This window comes from Nycticebus coucang, chromosome 12 (genome assembly GCF_027406575.1).
Source record: "Nycticebus coucang isolate mNycCou1 chromosome 12, mNycCou1.pri, whole genome shotgun sequence".
In the NCBI taxonomy this organism is placed as follows: domain Eukaryota; kingdom Metazoa; phylum Chordata; class Mammalia; order Primates; family Lorisidae; genus Nycticebus; species Nycticebus coucang.
This window is the reverse complement of record NC_069791.1, coordinates 57,259,449-57,274,885: the sequence shown is the minus strand read 5'-3', so window position 1 is coordinate 57,274,885 and position 15,437 is coordinate 57,259,449. Positions and strand designations below refer to the sequence as shown.

The window sequence follows — 15,437 nt, the reverse complement described above, 5'->3', positions numbered from 1 at the left end:
GAAAAAGGCAATACTCAAATGTTCAAAGACAATCCACAAACTTGGCTTTTCTAAGCAAGAAAGCAAATGATGAGGGATGAGGATGAGAAGATCTAATTTAACAAATAATGAGGAACACTGAAGGAGTTTGAAAGGAGAGAAACACTTGGCTGCATTCTGGTTAAACTAATATGCTGGGGGGGCCAGCGACATGGGATTAGAGACAAAGATGGTGGTGGGGCTCGGCCTCTAACTCAGTGGCTAGGGCACCAGCCACATGTACTGGTGCTGGTGGGTTCAAGCCGGGCCTGGGCCTGCCAAACAACAATGACAATTACAACAAAGGAAAAACCTAGGCGTTGTGGCGGGCGCCTGTAGTCCCAGCTACTTGGGTGGCTGAGGCAAGAGAATTGCTTAAGCCTAAGAGTTTGAGGTTGCTGTGAGTTGTGACACTATGGCACTCTATGGGGTGACATAGTGAGACTCTATCAAAAAAAAAAAAAATATGGTAGTGGGAATGGAAACCCATTCACAGTCACTAGCCATTTTGGAGGAAGAATGGATGTGGATCATGAGAGAACAGAGGGCGTTAACATCCCTTTTTACAGATGAAGCTATTAAGAGATTCAGATTAATGACAAGATTTCATACTTGGGGGCAGAGCAAGATGGTGGACCAAGAAGGTACATTCAACTGAGATCTCCTAGAACGACTGGGGAAAAAGAGAGAACACAGCCACACCTGGTGTTGGGACCTTACCCAGAGTCCTAGTTCAAGGAGCACAATGAGGAGGTAGTGACCTGGATGCGCCCTTTGATCTGGAGCTGTGGAACTCTTATGAATTAGGCAAGTGATTGCCACTTGCTAAGATCAGCTGGCACCCCCCCACGGAAGTCAAGGATGGGAGAGTGGGCGGAATTGAACAGTATTCAGCAACCAGATTTGAATGCTGCTTGGAGTGGATTTGCCATACATTTGGCCCAAAAATAGAGACATAGACATGGAACAGAATAGAAAAGCAAGAGATAGGGCGGCGCCTGTGGCTCAGTTGGTAAGACACCGGCCCCATATACCGAGGGTGGCGGGTTCAAACCCGGCCCCAGCTTAACTGCAACCAAAAAATAGCTGGGCGTTGTGGCGGGCGCCTGTAGTCCCAGCTACTCGGGAGGCTGAGGCAAGAGAATCGCTGAAGCCCAGGAGTTGGAGGTTGCTGTGAGCTGTGTGATGCCACGGCTATGAGCTGTGTGATGCCACAGCACTCTACCGAGGGCTATAAAATGAGACTCTGTCTCTATTAAAAAAAAAAAAAAGAAAAGCAAGAGATAAAACTAGTCTCTTATAGCCATCTGATCTTTTTGTTTTGTTTTTTGAGATAGTCTCACTATGTCGCCCTTGGTAGAGTGCCATGCTGTCACATCGCATAGCAACCTCAAACTCTTGGGCTTAAGCGATTCTCTTGTCTCAGCCTGGGATTAAAGGCTCCTTCCAAAATGCCCAGCTGAGCAGTGCTGGGGCTTGGGACGTTTCCACTCAGCTTGAAATACAAACCACTGCTATTCCAGTGTACAGAATAAACAGACACCAAGTCAGTGTGCAATAGACACCCTCACCCTGCCCCTCACCCCACTGGAATGAGAGGTCAGGTGTGGGCGACTGTAGAGTTAGGCCAGAGCTGGGGCAGAAGAGGAACCACGGACAGGATGTTCTGTGTGCCCATGACGTGGTGATTACTACCCCTACGCTCCAGGGTTTGAAAATGAGGAGCAAAGGCCAGAGGACCTGTGTGTGGGACTGCTCTCCTCCAAACAAGGGTCCTTTCCCTCTATGCCAAGGGCTGATGGGCTTAGGATATGGCCCTGACTATTCATCTTCCTCCCCCATCCTGGCATACAATCTACAGCCTCACCACACCACAGATCCCCACTCCCACACCCTGTACGGTCTCAGCCTGCGATCACCTCCTCATGCCCAGAGCAGCTGCAGCCCAAACTGACTCCTCTCTGTGGGCGCCCCTCCCCTATTTTAAATTGCTCACCAACTACACCAACTTTATGGACACGCTGTATAGAGGTCTGATGAAACAAAAAGGATGTCAAATTATCCCTGCTTATCAACAATATGATCCTGTATCTAGAAAACCCTAAAGACTCCACGAGAGGACTCCTAGAATTGATAAATAAATTCAACAAAGTTTCAGGTTACAAAATCAATGCACACAAGTCAATAGTCAAGCTGAGAGTCAAATCAAGGACTCAACACCATTTACAAAAGCTATGAAGAAAATGAAATGCTTAGGAATATATTTAACCAGGAAGGTGAAATATCTCTAGAAGGAGAACTGCAAAATACTGATGAAAGAAATCATAGATGACACAAACAAATGGAAAATCATCCCACGCTCATGGATCAGTAGAAAAAGCATTGTTAAAATGTCCACTCTGTCCAGAGTAATTTGCCTGTTCAATGTAATCCCCATTAAAATACCAATGTCTTACTTTATAGATCTAGAAAAAATAATGTTGTGTGTTTTGTTTTGTTTGAGACAGAGTCTCACTTTGTTGCCCTTGATAGAGTGCTGTGGCATCATAGCTTGCAGCAACCTCAAACTCTTGGGCTCAAGTGATTCTCTTGCCTCAGCCTCCCAAGTAACTGGGACTACAGGTGCCCACCACAACACCTGGCTATTTTTTTTTTTTCTGAGACAGAGCCTCAAGCTGTCGCCCTGGGTAGAGAGCTATGGCATCACAGCTCACAGCAACCTCCAACTCCTGGGCTCAAGCGATTCTCCTGCCTCTGCCTCCCGTGTAGCTGGGACTACAGGCGCCCGCCACAGTGCCCAGCTATTTTTTGGTTGCAGCCATCATTGTTGTTTGGCAGGTCCAGGCTGGATTCGAACCCGCCAGCTCAGGTGTATGTGGCTGGCGCCTTAACCGCTTGAGCCCCAGGCGCTGAACCACGCCCCGGCTATTTTTAGAGACAGAGTCTCACTCTTTCTCAGGCTGGTCTCAAACCCATGAGCTCAGACAACCCATGCGCCTTGGCCTGCCAGAATGCTAGGATTACAGATGTGAGCCACTGCACTCGGCCTCTAGAAAAAAAATTTTTTTTTTTTGTGGCGGTGCCTGTGGCTCAGTGAGCAGGGCGCCGGCCCCATATACCAAGGGTGGCGGGTTCAAACCCGGCCCCCGCCAAACTGCAGCAAAAAAATAGCCGGGCGTTGTGGCAAGCGCCTGTAGTCCCAGCTACTCGGGAGGCTGAGGCAGGAGAATCGTCTAAGCCCAGGAGTTGGAGGTTGCTGTGAGCTGTGTGACGCCACGGCACTCTACCGAGGGCGATAAAGTGAAACTCTGTCTCTACAAAAAAAAAAAAAATTTTTTTTTTGAGACAGAGTTTCACTATGTTGCCCTCTGTAGAGTGCTATAGAGTCACAGCTCACAGCAACCTCAAACTCTTGATCTTTTTTTTTTTAATTTTTTTTTTTTTGTAGAGACAGAGTTTCACTTTATTGCCCTCAGTAGAGTGCCGTGGCGTCACACAGCTCACAGCAACCTCCAACTCCTGGGCTTAGGCGATTCTCCTGCCTCAGCCTCCCTAGTAGCTGGGACTACAGGTGCCCGCCACAACGCCCGGCTATTTTTTTGTTGCAGTTTGGCCGGGGCTGGGTTTGAACCTGCCACCCTCGGTATATGGGGCTGGCGCCCTGCTCACTGAGCCACAGGCGCCGCCCCAAACTCTTGATCTTCAGTGATTCTCTTGCCCCAGCCTCCCAAGTAGCTGGGACTACAGGTGCCCACCACAATGCACAGCTATAGAGAAAATAATCTTAAGTTTCATTTGGAATCAGAAAAAAGCCCAAATAGCCAAAACATTCTTTTTTTTTTTTTTTTGAGACAGAGTCTCAAGCTGTCGCCCTAGGTAGAGTGCTGTGGCGTTATAGCTCACAGCAACCTCTAACTCTTGGGCTTCGGTGATTCTCTTGCCTCAGCCTCCCAAGTAGCTAAGACTACAGGCGCCAGCCACAGTGCCCGGCTATTTTTTTTGTGGCAATTATCATTTGTTGTTTTAGCAGGCCTGGGCCAGGTTCGAACCCACCAGCCTTGGTGTATGTGGCCAGTGCCCTGCCCACTGAGCTACAGGCACCACCTAGCCAAAACATTCTTAAGCAAAAAAAGAACAAATCTGGATTTATTATTTTTTTTTTTTTTTATTGTTGGGGATTCATTGAGGGTACAATAAGCCAGGTTACACTGATTGCAATTGTTAGGTAAAGTCCCTCTTGCAATCATGTCTTGCCCCCATAAAGTGTGTGGATTTATTCTTTTTGTCACATTACCTGACTTCAAATTATACTATAAGGAAGGCTATAGTAACCAAAACAACATGATACTGGTATAAAGGTGGAGCAAGAGACCAATGGTACAGAATAGAGATCCCTGAAATAAAACCATATAGCTGGGCAGCGCCTGTGGCTCAGTGAGTAGGGCACCGGCCCCATATGCTGAGGGTGGTGGGTTCAAACCCAGCCACGGCCAAACTGCAACAACAACAACAAAAAATAGCCGGGCGTTGTGGCGGGCGCCTGTAGTCCCAGCTGCTCGGGAGGCTGAGGCAGGAGAATCGCGTAAGCCCAAGAGTTAGAGGTTGCTGTGAGCCATGTGACGCCACGGCACTCTACCCGAGGGCGGTACAGTGAGACTCTGTCTCTACAAAAAAAAAAAAAACCATATAGCTATGACCAACTGATCTTTGACAAAGCAGACAATAATATACATTGAGGGCTCAGTGCCTGTAGTTCAGTGGGTAGGGCGCCAGCCACATGCACCAGGCTGACAGGTTCTAAACCAGCCCAGGCCTGCTAAACAACAATGACAACTACAACAAAAAAATAGCCGGGCATTGTGGCAGTGCCTATAATCCCAGCTCCTTGGAAGGCTGAGGCAAGAGAATCCAAGAGCCCAAGAGTTTGAGGTTGCTGTGAGCTGTGATGCCAAGGCACTCTACTGAGGATGACATAGTGAGATTCATCATTCAGGGATAGACTACAGACTTAAATGTAAGACATGAAACCATAATAATTCTAGAATAAAAGATAGGTAAATCTCTTCTTAACATAGGCCTAGTTAAAGAATTTATGATTAATACCCCAAGGGGGCAAATACATCGCAGAAACAAAAATAAATAAATGGGACTTAAATTAAAAAGCTTCTACACAGAAAAGGAAATAATAGAGTAAGCAGGCAACTTAGAGAATAGGAGAAAATATTCACAAATATACACCCGACAAAGGACTAATTTCCATAATCTATAAAGAACTCAAACAAAACAAAATAAATCCCAGGTGGTGCCTGTGGCTCAGTGGGTAGGGCACTGGACCCAATACCAAGGATGGCGGGTTTGAACCTGGTCCCAGCCAAACTGCAACAAAACAATAGCTAGACATTGTGGCAGACACCTGTAGTCCCAACTACTCGGGAGGCTGAGACAAGAGAATCGCCTACACCCAGGAGTTGGAGGTTGCTGTGAGCTGTGACACCATAGCACTCTACTGAGGGTGATAAAGTGAGAGTCTGTCTCTTAAAAAAAAAAAAAATCCCACAACCACATCAAAAAGTGGGCAAAAGACATGAAGAGAATTTTTCAAAACAAGATAGACAATTGGCCAACAGACATATGAAGAAATGTTCAACATCACTAATTATCAGGGAAATGCAAATTAAAACTACAATGAGATACCACTTTACCCCTGTCAGAATGGCCATTATCTCTCTGCAGCCAGAGAGAAAGGAATGCTTACACACTATTAGCAGGACAACAAATTATCACAACCTCTATGGAAAACAGTCTGGAGATTCCTAAAAGAGATTCCTCAAAGATTGCTCTACCCAAAAGAAAAAATAAAGTCATCTTATCAAAAAGATATCTATGGTCAGGCACAGTAGCTCATGCCTAGGAGGCTGAGGTGGGAGGATCGCTTGAGTTCAGGAGCTGGAGACGAACTCCAGCAAGAGTGAGACCCGTAGCACAGTGATTATGGCGCTGGCCACATGCACTAAGGGTGGAGGGTTCAAACCCAGCCCGGGCCAGCTAAACAATACTGACAACTGCAATAAAAAATAGCCAGGTGTTGGCGGCGCCTGTGGCTCAAGGAGTAGGGCGCCGGTCCCATATGCCGGAGGTGGCAGGTTCAAACCTAGCCCCGGCCAAAAAAAAAAAAAAATAGCCAGGTGTTGTGTCGGGCGCCTGTAGTCCCAGCTACTTGGAAAATCGCTTAAGCTCAAGAGTTTGAGGTTGCTGTGAGCTATGACACCACTGCAGTCTACTGAGGGTGACATAGTGAGACACTGTCTCAAAAAAAAAAAAAAGAATGAGATCCTGTCTCTACAAAAGATAGAAAAATTGGCCAGGTATGGTGGTACAAGCCTGTGTAGTTCCAACTACTCGGGAGGCTGAAGCAGGAGGATTGCTTGCACCCAGGAGTTTGAGGTTGCTATGAGCTATGATTTTGCCACTGTACTCTATCCTGGGTGACAGAGTAAGACTCTATTGCAAAGAAAAAAAAGGCGCCTACACGCAAATGTTTATCACAGCAGCACAATCACATTTGCAAAGATATGGGATCATACTAAGTGCAATACATGAGTGGATAAAGAAAATGTGGTATACACACACATCACAGAGTACTACTTAGCCATTAAAAAGAATGAAATACAAACATCCCCAAGTTACAAACATTTGACTTACATACAACTCAAACTTCAGAATGGAGAGTATGGGCGCCTGTAGTCCCAGCTACTTGGGAGACTGAGGTAAGAGGATGACTTGTATCCAAGAGTTTGAGGTTGCTGTGAGCTATGATGCCATGGCACTCTACCTACTGTGACAAAGTGAGACTCTGTCTCCAAAATAAAAAGAATGGAGACTATTACAGTAAGTCCCTGAGTTACAAACATCTGACTGATGTAAGACTCACACTTGTGAGTGGAGACTATTACAAGTGATAGGTAATAGGTAATTTACTCAGTTCCAACTTGTATATAAATTTAACTTAAGAACAAACCTACAGAACCTACTTCATTCATAACCTGGGGACTACCTGTAATGTTATTTGTAGAAACTTGCAGGGAACTGGGAACATTATCCTAAGTATCTCACTGATGGAAAAACAAACACCACATATTCTCACTAATAAATGGCAGCTAAATAATGGTTGCACCTGGGCACAAAAGGCATAAACTAAGAAGGGGGAAGTTGGGAGTGAAGGATAAAAAATTGCTTACTGAGTACAGTGACCTTTCTCCTGATAGGGCTGCAGTTCTCAAACCGTAGGCCACTGGGCAGCACCTGTGGCTCAACAGAGTAGGGCGCCGGCCCCATATGCCAGAGGTGGCGGGCTCAAACCCATCCCTACCCCGCCAAAAAAAAAAACCCTAGGCCACTGGGCCCAAGCCACACAACAGAGGGTGAGTGGCAGGTAAGTAAGCAAACCTTCATTTCTATTTACAGCCACTCCCCATTGCTCACATCACTACTGGAGCTCCACTTCCTGTCACAGCAGTGGCAGCATTAGATTCTCATATGAGCAACCATGAACCCTACTGTAAATGTACAGGCAAGGGATCTAGGTCGCGTGGGAGGGATCTAGGTCGCATGCTCCTTATGACACTCTAATGGTCCCTTCCCCCACATCCAGACCATGGAACATTTGTCTTCCATGAAACCAGTGTCTGGTGTGAAAAATGTTGGGGACTGCAGAGAATGTATCCATGTAACAAAAATTTGTGTACCCCCTTAATGTTTTGGAATTTAAAAAACAGAATTCTAGGAAACAGCGTGTTTCTTTGGTACTTGGAATGTTCTTGTTCTTCTTTGGTACTTGCTCACCATCTTCTTGCTTACATTGTTCCCAATGCACAATCTGCTAATCTTATTTTTGTTGTCCCTATATGAAACATGGTTTTCTTGTTCTTTTTTTCCCCAACATTTTTACTCTAGCTACACTGAAAATTTTCTCTTTATCACAGATTTTTTTTTTTTTGAGACAGAGTCTCACTATGTTGCCCTCAGTACAGTGCTGTAGTGTCACAGTTCACAGCACCTCCAACTCTTGGGTTTAAGCGATTCTCTTGCCTCAGTCTCCTAAGTAGCTGGGATTACAGGTGCCTGCCACAATACCCGGCTATTTTTTTGCTGTAGTTGTTGTTTAACTGGCCTGGGGCAGATTCAAACCCACCAGCCTGTGTGTATGTGGCTGGCGCCATAACCGCTGTGCTACAGGAACTGAGCGTTTATCACTGATTTTGAGAAATTTGATTCTGATACACCTTGGTTTAGGTTCTCTATGTTTCTTGTGCTTGAAGTTCACTGTATATCTTGGATCTGTGCATTCACAAATTTCTTCAGATTTAGGCTTTTTTTCACCAATATTTCTTCAAGTATTTCTTTCTCTCCCCATTCTATGGAGGCTCCAATTGCACAAAAATTACACTGCTAGAAGTTGTCCTATACCTCACTGATATCTTATTCTTTCAGTCTTCTTTGTGTGTTTTCATTTTAGTTTGTGATGTTTCTATTGCTGCCTTCAAATTAATCAGTATTTTACCTAGCAATGTCTAATCTGCCAGTAATTCCATCTAGAATTTTCACCCTTGCAGATATTCTTATTTTTAGCTCTACATGTTCAATTCAGGTCTTTTAAAAATATATCTTCCGGGCGGTGCCTGTGGCTCAGTGGGTGGGGCGCCGGTCCAATATACCGAGGGTGGTGGGTTCAAACCCAGCCCCGGCCAAACTGCAACAAAAAAATAGCTGGGTGTTGTGGCGGGTGCCTGTAGTCCCAGCTACTCGGGAGGCTGAGGCAAGAGAATCGCCTAAACTCAGGAGTTGGAGGTTGCTGTGGGCTGTGACGCCACAGCACTCTACTGAGGGTCACAAAGTGAGACTCTGTCTCTACAAAAAAAAAAAAATATATATATATATATATGTCTTCCGGCCGGGTGTGGTGGCTCACGCCTGTAGTCCCAGCACTATGGGAGGTCGAGGCGGGTGGATTGTCTGAGCTCAGAGGTTCAAGACCCGTATGAGCAGCAGTGAGCCAGAGTAAGACCCCTACTAACAACATGAAAAACAGCCAGCACCGCCAGAGAAAGAAGAAAATGAACAAAAAAGGAGTACTTCAAACAAAGAAGAATGAACAAGCAAACTGAATTAAAAATTAAAAAAAATTTTTTTTAAATATATATATCTTCCATGCTTCTACTTAATATTTTCTCTAGCTTTGAAACTTATAGAATGTTGTACGAGTAATGGGCTCATCTGCTCCTTTTAAGCTCAGCTGAGTCTGGCTCAGTTTCAATTGATGTTTATTCTTTTGTTGTTATTGCTGTTGTAAAGATTGCAAGGCCTATTTAATTATTATACCTGGAGAGACAATAAAATGAGAACATAATCCTATCATTTTTTCCCCTTGAGTTATGTATTCATCTCATGAAACTTCCAGTTATTGCCACAAGTGGCTATAAGTTAACCTAATATCCATAACTCACACCCTTAATAATGCACAGTTATTCATGTTATTTCTGTTCATCTTGAGCATTTTTCACAAGCAACTTTGATTCATCCCTGCTCCCTTTTTTATCTGTAAAAACACAATATGTTCCTGCTACTACTCAAGCTATATATTTAGGACAACCTTGAATTTATCTCCCCAGCTTGCAATCTTTTACCTTGCCCCAAATAAACTCTCTACTATTAATTTTGCTTTGACTTCTTCCTTTCAGGTCGATATCCTTAATAAGGTGTTAGAGCAGCCTCTTTTCCTCACCTGGCTGTAATATCCAAGAATGCAGAGCCAGGTTGATGCCACTGAGAGAGAATCTGCACATAAGGGCCGGCCTCCACCTGAAATTCACAAGACAGGGATATACTTTGAATTAAGGATGTACATAGCCAGGCACACACCTGTAATCCCAGCACTCTGCAAGGCCAAGGAGGGTGGATTGCCTGAGCTCAGGAGCTTGAGACCAGCCTGAGCCAAAGCGAGACCTCATCTCTAAAAATAGCTGTGTGTTCGGCGGTGCCTATGGCTCAAAGGAATAGGCTGCCGGCTCCATATACCAGAGGTGGCAGGTTCAAACCCAGCCCCAGCCAAAAACTGCAAAAAAAAATAGCCATGTGTTATGGCAGGTGCCTATAGTCCCAACTACTTGGGAGGCTGAGGCAAGAGAATTGCTTAAGCCCAAGAGTTTGAGGTTGCTATGAGCTGTGATGTCACAGCACTCTACTGAGAGCTACATAGTGAAACTGTCTCGAAAAAAAAAAAGGGCGGTGGTGCCTGTGGCTCAGTGAGTAGGGCGCCAGCCCCATATACCAAGGGTGGCGGGTTCAAACCCAGCCCCGGCCGAACTGCAACAAAAAAATAGCCAAGCATTGTGGCAGGCGCCTGTAGTCCCAGCTGCTCGGGAGGCTGAGGCAGGAGAATTGCGGAAGCCCAAGAGCTGGAGGTTGCTGTGAGTCCTGTGACGTCATGGCACTCTACTGAGGACGGTAAAGTGAGACTCTGTCTCTACAAAAAAAAAAAAAAAAAGAATTAAGGAGGTACAGAAAACACAGGGAAGACCTTCCTGAATCCATAAGAGGGCAAACATAGGCATCTTAGAGCCCCCTTTTCAGAGGAGGGTCCTTTGAGTTTCCAGATGTTTCCCAGTGACCGGCAGTTTTGTCAGGGACTCTTGGCATAAACAGAATCTGGTGGCAGAATCTGTAAGCATGAATATGTACTTCAGCAATGTGAGGTCAGGGTCACAAAATATCTGGAGCCATGGTCACAACTATACTTGTCCATACGCTGTATTACTGGAGAAAGTTATTCTTGCCCTTCCTTATATCAAGGGGTTAACTGCTCCAAAATGGGTATTACTATGCCTGGGTTCAGGTTCAGCTGCTCAACCAGGTCAAGTTCTCTTTCCTCATGACAAAGAGTCAGCCTGAGGCTCTTCTGACTGGATTACTACGCGGGCATCAGCCCAGGGTCACTGTGAACCCTCTCACCAGCACGATTTTGAGAATTGATGATGTCCTGTACAGACTGGGGTCAGGCTGACAACGGGGTCTAATTGTCCTTCTGTTTCAGAGGAAGATGAATGTGGCATCAGGTTATGTTTTATTCCTCACAGAATCTCTTTGGTTGGTGCTCAGATGAGAGTTATTTCAGTTTCCTGGTACTTGGGTGAAAAACAGGAAAAGATACAGATAAACCAGTTATTTCCATTTCGTATGGCCTTTAGGAAAATAGGCGAAGCAGCCATGCTCCTCCCCATTCATGTACTTTTATTTTAGAGCAAATGAATAAATGGCTGCATGACGTGGTCAGTCTGAAGAGGGGAGATATACAGGAGACTCTGGCTTCATTTGGGCCACTTTCCTTAGGTTGTGTGAATTCTGATGTTCCTACATGAAGGATGATTTATGGACAGAAAAAGTTGCTATCATTTTTTGCTTGAACCATGCTAAGGATAAATATTTGTCTTCTAATATGTATAAATATCCTAGAAATCCTAAGGCTTTTAGTTGAATCACTTGTCATTGTATGCCATAAAATAAACAAGTGGCTAAAATAGATTAACATTATACAAATTCTAGGAGTACAATTTCTGTTGGTCAGCCTTAGGAAAGACAAACCTGGGAATACTCCACTGACAGAGGTGAGAAGCCCAAGGCCTGCTTCCCACCCCAGTTCTGTCCAGATCCACTATCTTCTGAGGCCTCATCCAGGTCTGGCCATCTCCTGGAAGCTCCCCACGTGGAATTGATTAAAGGAGCTCACAAATGGGGTGGCTGCTGCTGCCGCCTCTCCACAGCTGGTGCTCACAGTTTCCTCCACATGACTCTTGTTTGGTGCCTCCTGTCTTGGCCATCTCAAGCTTTGAATGCACAATTTTGTTTTTTTTTTTTTTTTTTTTTTTTTTTTAGGATATATCAATTTACTTCATGTAAGAACACCATGTTTCAGGCCTATGATTTCCATTTAATATTAACAAAAACAATCTGTACAGAAAACCCAAAGGCAACCATATACCATAATATGTAAAATGTGCAAATATACTTTAAAAATGCAAGTTATTCTATAGCATTTGCAATGAAGAACTTCATAGTAATTAAGCAATCTACCTCATTCTAACTAACTTAATAATCTTTTGCATGTATAGCCAATGCAAATGTAGAAGGCACAACTTAGTGTTGATGCTAAAGTGTATAACACACACCCTCAGATTATTTGAAGATATTAAAATAATTACCATGTTTGTATTTTATTAATGAGTCATGAACTCATTTCTAAAGCTTTATGAAGCATTAGATAGCTAACATGTCCTGTGGCCAGGACAAACTGTTCCCTGAACTTAAAAGGTGAAAGACAAGATCGTATACTACTACCTTACATTAAAAAAAGAAATTTATATAATATATATATGTACACACATACACCAACATTACACATATGAAAGTTCCCATAATCCAAAGGGAGACTATTTCCTTATCATCAAAGGTTCCTATTACAGTATTTCATGACAGTTATTTTAAAATTACATACTTATTTACCACCTGTTTTGGTCAATCCTGCTATAGACAGACACTGAAATAGACAATTTTCTTCTTCAAGGTAAAGACAATGTGTAATTTAGAAAGTCTTTCTCTTGAGATTGCACAGTGAAAGGTATAATTTAATTAAATATAAAAGCTTGCTGCTTTTAAATAAACTCTTTAAATCTACACAGGAATCAACCTATTAAAATCAGTAAGAGCACTGGCTGTAACTCAATTCAAAATCTTTCAAACCCAATCGCAGTGCTCTTTGCTTTTTATTGCCCATCCCTGAGAGTAAAGATTCTATCATTTTTAATTTTTAGTAAATAAATTTTACATTGTTAATAAAAATGGATGTTGAAGAACGTTTTAAAAATATAAAATAAGCCCTATTTCATTTTAGTCCAAAAGAAATGAATGATAAATGCTCTTTATAAAGACCACCATTCATGAAAATTTTAAAGATTTGTATGTCAATTTCTAATACATTTTTTTAATGGGTAATTTCCTTTTTTTGCCATTCATGTAGCACTCATTTCTTTATAACCTATTATTTTATACTATTTATTAATAGGAGCATTTGATACATAATGGAGAAAAAGTACAATATAAAACTTAAAGGAACTCTGAAGTAAGATGTATAATTTCCCTGTGGTAAAAGAGTTTCACTGGAAATAATCTGGATGCTACTCAAGAAAGGCAAAAAATATCTATGGAAGGAACAATACATATGGTAAACATCCTCCTCTTCTTTGGTTTAGCCTTCTTGACCAAAATCTTCTGTAAACTTCTTTAATTTCAACAAGTCATGTTCATTGACTGTGGGTTTTGTGTTGGAGAGTGACCTCAACATATCCGACATGCAAACCACTGGCTCCAAAAGTTTATCCCCAGGGACATCCATCCATGTCATTTCAATGGCACCAGGGTCTCCTGGAGAGCAGGGTGTTAGGAGATCATCTACGAGATTGTTAGGATCAGCACGGGAAGGTCCCCGAACCTTTTTAAAATGAGTAGCTGACTGTACTTTTCTAACAGGCTGCATAAGTGCATCACGTACAATGATGCTTATATCTGCCCCTGAATAACCGTCAGTTTTCTTCCCAAGTTCTCGGAAGTCTGTTTCTGTTAGACTGTTCTGAGTGGTCCCCAGGTGCAGTTTAAACATTGCTGCTCGGGCATGGGCTTCCGGCAAAGGAATATAAATTCGTTTCTCAAATCTTCGCCTAATGGCAGAATCCAGAACCCAGGGTATATTTGTAGCTCCCAGAACCAAAATTCCATCATTGTCCACACCAACCCCTTGCATTTGAACTAGGAACTCTGTCTTAATTCTACGAGCAGCTTCACTTTCATTTTCACTTCTTGAACCACACAAAGAATCAATTTCATCAATGAAGATAATGGAGGGCTTGTTCTCTCTGGCAAGTTGGAATAAATTCTTAACCAGTTTCTCACTTTCACCTAGCCACTTTGAAACAAGATCAGAGGAAGATATTGAAAAAAACGTTGAGTTGTTTGCTTCTGTTGCTACAGCTTTGGCTAAATAGGACTTTCCTGTTCCAGGTGGTCCAAATAATAGGATTCCCCTCCAAGGTGTTCTTTTGCCTGTGAAAAGATGAGGAAATTTAATAGGCAGTATCACAGCTTCTTTAAGTGCTTCTTTGGCTCCTTCAAGACCAGCAACGTCACTCCACTTCACATTGGGTCGTTCTATAACAATGGCACCTTGAAGTTGATTCTGTAGTTTCTTTTTTTCAGGGTCATCAGATTCTCCTTCTCCATCACTGTCATTCCCTTTCTCATCTGCTGGACTCGGCTGTCCCTCCTTCACCGGCTTCTGTGGTTTTTTCTCTTTCTTTTTCAGGTACTCTTTAAGCTTTTCTGCTCTATCAAGATATTCTGTACACTTTGCCCTGATGCTTTGCTTGGCTTTTTCTCCCTGTGCTTCATATTTAACTACATGAAGAAAATACTGCACGGCATGTTGATAGAGCTGAAGGGCTTCTTCGTAGTTCCCCGCTTTGTCTTCTTGGGCTGCTTTGCTAGCAAGATCTATTGCTTTCTGGAGGTTGTTGGAAGTGGATGCCATGGCGGAGATCCAAGGCGGTTCCCTGGGGGTGGGGGGTGAACGAGGCTTGAGAAGAGCCAACAGGAGCGACGCCGAATCGCGCCGGGTGTGATGGGCCCCAAACTGGGGGGAGGGAGGGGTGGCTCTCGGGCCCTGAGCGGTGGCCTCCTTTCCGGAACTTATCCTACACCACCACCACTCCCAACTAGCCGCCCGACCCTCCTCCTGAATGCACAATTTTGTTCCTTTCCTGGTGGTGAGCAGCTACCAAGCCCTTGTGCCTTCTGCCTCACCACAGAGCACATCCCAACAAAAGCCTCTTTTCCACCATCCACCAGAGGCTTGGTTCTGGGAGACTCCACACACAGGCAGATAGAGACTGGTGGTGGCTCTGCTTTCCTCAACTCTTATGTCTGAAAGCTCTTATCACCAGGAGAGCAGGACTGAAGCAATACTTGCAGTGCTCATCAAAGTACTTGTCCAGCAGTAGATCTGCTTGTAGGTCAGCTATCACACGGGTGTGCAGGGGGATAGGGTCACCAGAGTGCAAAGAGAGGGCACAACAACGGAATATCCAGGCCCAGCACAGGAAACTTCTCCTCATAGGTCATATGGTCCTGCTTTTTTGCATGCCTTGTGATTTTTTATTTAACGCCACTCATTATAAATTTACCTTAGTGGATGTCAAGTATTTTTATATTCCTATAAATATTCTTGAGTTTGTCTGGGACAGAGTTACTTGGAAATAGTTGGATCCTTTGGGGTTTGTAGATTTGTTAGAAAGGGTCAGAATAACAGCATACAGCTG

At 43.8% G+C, this 15,437-nt stretch overlaps 1 protein-coding gene across 1 annotated transcript; it reads right to left on the bottom strand.

Moving 5' to 3' along the window:
* Positions 1-11,949: 11,949 nt before the first annotated feature.
* On the bottom strand, positions 11,950-14,848 carry LOC128561442 (vacuolar protein sorting-associated protein 4B). Its single transcript, XM_053555679.1, has one exon. The coding sequence runs from the start codon at positions 14,648-14,650 to the stop codon at positions 13,316-13,318; it is 1,335 nt and encodes a 444-aa protein (XP_053411654.1). The 5' UTR covers positions 14,651-14,848; the 3' UTR covers positions 11,950-13,315.
* Positions 14,849-15,437: the final 589 nt, after the last annotated feature.

Excerpts from the sequence above, each read along its gene's own strand:
- LOC128561442 (XM_053555679.1), bottom strand. The coding sequence starts at position 14,650 with ATGGCATCCACTTCCAACAACCTCCAGAAAGCAATAGATCTTGCTAGC.